The sequence below is a fragment of the Chamaea fasciata genome, unplaced genomic scaffold, assembly GCF_029207755.1.
Source record: "Chamaea fasciata isolate MVZ Bird 193981 ecotype frontalis unplaced genomic scaffold, bChaFas1.0.hap1 SCAF_3, whole genome shotgun sequence".
NCBI lineage: Eukaryota > Metazoa > Chordata > Aves > Passeriformes > Sylviidae > Chamaea > Chamaea fasciata.
The window spans coordinates 17,853,525-17,857,462 of record NW_027094088.1 but is presented as its reverse complement, the minus strand read 5'-3'; the positions used below and the strand labels follow the sequence as shown (position 1 = coordinate 17,857,462).

The window sequence follows — 3,938 nt, the reverse complement described above, 5'->3', positions numbered from 1 at the left end:
CTTCTCCATCACATCATTGAGCTGCAGTTACTGTAGGCCAGGGGTTTACATGAGAATTCTGAGGTTCTGGGGTTTTTTAAAAAAGATGTCTGGTCAGAGATCAGAAGCACAAATGACACTGTATTCAAAGGAAAGTTGTAATAAAAAAGCAAAATTCCTTTTGCTAAACCCCGAAGGCTTTGTTTCAGTGCCATGTTTTGTTCAGAAAGGACGTTGGTTCAGTAATGTGACAGAGAATGCTACAGTGCTGAGAACAAGAATTGAATCAAGGCCAAATTAATGCTGCTGCGGGGTAATGACACGTTGCCCTCATGCCGATCTGCTCTGCCACAATATCGATTTGCATCATGTAATGAGGACCATGGGGGATACAGCTTCCAGAGCTAGAAACCTTGATGAAGTTGTGGAGATGACCTGTGTTTCCACAGTGTCTCTCCACCAGAGAAACTTAGAACTTCCCTAATTGCTTTCTGCTTTCAAGAGCACCTCACAGCAGCATCAAGCGAAGTTTGAGAGCCAAGTTTTCATCTTCCTCAGGGTTAAGAGCAATTCAGGTTCTTTAAGAGGAAGGCTGGATTTGGAGAGCCTTTTCTACTTCCATCAGAAAAGAAAGTAGCTTTCTGTAAAGCAGAGTGGGGTATGTAAACCATGTAAACATCTACTGCAGCTACCACTACTGAATAACTTTCAAAGCACACCCTACACTTGCAGTTCAAGTGTTGGTGCAAGCATTTGGAATAGCAGGCTTTTGACTGTCTCAGTGAGTAAGGTTTCTCCCAAGTGCACTGTCCAAAAGGCAGCCTGAGGAGGAAAAAGGAAAACAATGCAGAATAATAAAAAACCCTACTGGGAGGCCATTACAGCTTTACTGCCAGAGTACAAGCAGCCATTAAAGTTGCCATCTAGGTATTACATTCTTACAGTACAAGTGTAAAGCTTTAGATTTCAGATGAAAGACAAGCTGGAACATCACTGAAGCACAAAACAATCCCGAAGCCTGTGGTGTGTGCAGCAGCAGTCCTGGCACTGAGACGGTTCACAGAAAAAAGGCAAGGGATAGAAACAACTTCAAAAATGGTATTTCACACTCAACAGACATTAATTCACAATCAGTTAAATACAAAGCTCTACTTGTGTATTTAACAAAAATACTTCAAAGTTGACATTTCATATAACTGGCATTAATGCAGACATCTACAAGCTGGGGAAGGGTCCAGGTAAGCAGCAGAAACGATGGGTTTGTACTTCAAGGGACAGAATTTCAGTTTGCAGGGTGGCTGATGATACACACATTGATGAACATCCATGATTAAAAGTCAATTTCTCTAAGTTCAGGATCTTTCCTTCCCCATACAAGCCTTTGTGATGCTCAGTGTCTCCTCCCTTGCCCATCCCAGCTAACAGTAACAAAAGCTGGATGGAATCTCCCTCTGGATGCACCAGCATTCACCTTGGACATGCACCCAACTACAGTGCTTACCCTGGATGGCAGAGCAGGACTGAACTCCAGAACCAGCCCTTCCACCTTTCAGGGACACTCAGATCGTGCAATTCCTTGGTCAGCACAAGTCCTGAGCCAGCAAGGGATCACTGACAGGTAAATGGGCCAAGCTCAGGTTTACTTGCAACCACAGACTAATGCTTTGCTCCATCCTTGTGCAGAGTTCAGAGGATGATTTGTATTTGGTTTTTAGCAGTGTAGGTATCCTCCTTTAGTCTGGTGTCCAGAATGCTGCATTGAGAGGTGTTCCTGTAACTCACAGGGAGATCTTGATGGTCAGCCATCAGCTTTAAAACCAGTGGGATACTGTAAAGACCCATAAACAGGACAATTCAACTGCCCTTTTTCCCCTCCAACCAGCAGTGGAATTTTAGAAGGTGTTGCTGACTTTTGTTGTAACAGCTAAAAAATGTCATCCCTAGTTATACCAGAGCAAAGAAAGGTAAGAAGATTAGGACATTCAAAACCAGCTTTTTATCCTAATCAATATGGTAAAGCTAAAAATGCTGAACAGCTGAGTGGAGACAGACAAACAGCATGAGGAAAAGTAACATCCCTTCCCTTAACACACAATAAAACATCTTGGGGTGAGGTGACAGAAAAGAGGAATGGATGATACATCTGCATCCAGGCTGTTTAAAATAATTGACATTATTTTGGGAGCTGGGTCTTTAGTTAGCATAGCAGAGTATTCAGGCACTAGTTAGATATACAGGAAGTTTAATCAAACCATAAAGTATCGTATTAAATATCCACGCAAATATATGAAAGACTGGGTTCTACTTCTGTCCCTTTTTCAGGTCAAAAGGTGAATGCAAGTGTGTCATAATAAGCCAATGTCCTGCAGCTTATTACACACCAAATCAAAAATATAGAAAATAAATGATAATCCTATCTACTTACATAAAAAGGTAAATTTTTGAGTAAGTTTCCAGACTTGCACAAAATATGCAGAAAACTGCATACAATCAGTTTCCATAAGAACAGCAGTTTCATGTAAAAGGTGGGTCAGCCTGCTAGCCAGACCTACTTTATACAAAGCTCTGGAAAATTGCCACTTCAGCACTGAGGGCCTGTCCTGCTGTCACCGAATTGGCAAAACGCCCACTGCCACCAGGACAAAGCCCAGGAGAAGGCCTCTCTATCCCCCACCCACCTCTGCAAACCACTCTGTGACAAGATACAGAAAAGAACAGCTCTATTAGGGAGTAACAGTGATTGAAAGGATTGTAACCATGTATCCAAAACTCAGGCAAGGCTGTTAAATCATAGTTCAGTGTTCTCATCTGCAGCTGTCCTCCTCCTGACCTGACCACAGGTACCCGTGGCCACTCACCTGACCTGCATCCTCCGCTCCCTCACTTCAAAGCACTTGCAGTACCTCAAGCTCCTTCCCAGCCCACCTCGTCCTTCTCCCAATCTTCTGTCACCCTGCCCACTCCAGAGGACTCTGAAATGCAGATGAGAGGAACTACAATAGCACAGCAGTGTAAACAGTTAGTAGGCCTGCCACATCTTTATTGCTGCAGGTTTGGCGAAGGGGCACTCTCCATCCTCAGGGGGAGCTTCAGGCAAAAAGAGGAGAATGGTTAAAGATAAAAAGTGATGAACAGCAAACTTAGGAAAAGCAGTCAACCTATATCAGGGCTCTTAGAAAAACCTGTAGCCGGAAGTAACTGAAAAAAATCTTGCACTTGCATGGTGGGCTTGTCCCTGCCCCTGAAGTAGTGCTGTGCAGTGGGTGATGGTCTCATGTGACCTACTGGCATGAACAGAGTTGTCTTCCTGCCCCTTGGAGCCTAAGGCTACTACACAGCTACCAGGACTTGTGGTTCAGTTCACCGAGGTCTCACAACTGGGGTCATTCCTTGTGCAACGTTTGATGGAGGTGAAGGTAAAGTGGTTTCTTGGTCAACAGTTGCAATTTCTTCCTTTTAAAGTCAGTGGGTTTTTTGTACCTGTAACCACAGGAAAGTGCATTAATACAAGCACTAATGGCTGTGCAGGAAAGCAAACTAGAAAGCTCATCCTGTACAGATCTTATTATTCTCATCTTTTAAATACATCTGACAAGGCCTGCTGGAATCAACAGTAATGAGTAAGTTTACAGGAAGAAACGGTATTTTCTCTGAATGACTATTTTTACAGAAGAAAAATTTCAATACATAAATGAACATAATATTTTTGTAAGGAGATTCCCAACATAATACTCTGGATTGCAGGAGAGACCCAGTATCAGTTACTCAGTACTTCAGAAGTACTCCAGCTAGCACAGACTACTCTTCCAAGAATTGCAAGGTTCACCCTCTTCTTGAATAAAAAAACATCCCTCAGAACTTCAGTCACTCAGCAAGGAGAGAATGCACACCACGACCACTCAATACTGCTTTGAAATGTTCACAAAGTTAATTGCAAATGGTATCTCATGCCTCAAATC

General features: G+C 43.0%; 1 protein-coding gene across 1 annotated transcript in view; it reads right to left on the bottom strand.

Annotated features, from left to right (window-relative positions):
- Positions 1-85: 85 nt before the first annotated feature.
- The window catches only part of AIDA (axin interactor, dorsalization associated), a 29,473-nt gene continuing 25,620 nt past the window's right edge, over positions 86-3,938 (bottom strand). Inside the window, exon 10 of the mRNA XM_066177565.1 lies at positions 86-3,459. Coding sequence (XP_066033662.1) covers positions 3,363-3,459 — 97 coding nt within the window. The 3' untranslated portion in view covers positions 86-3,362. The remainder of the gene's footprint in view (positions 3,460-3,938) is intronic.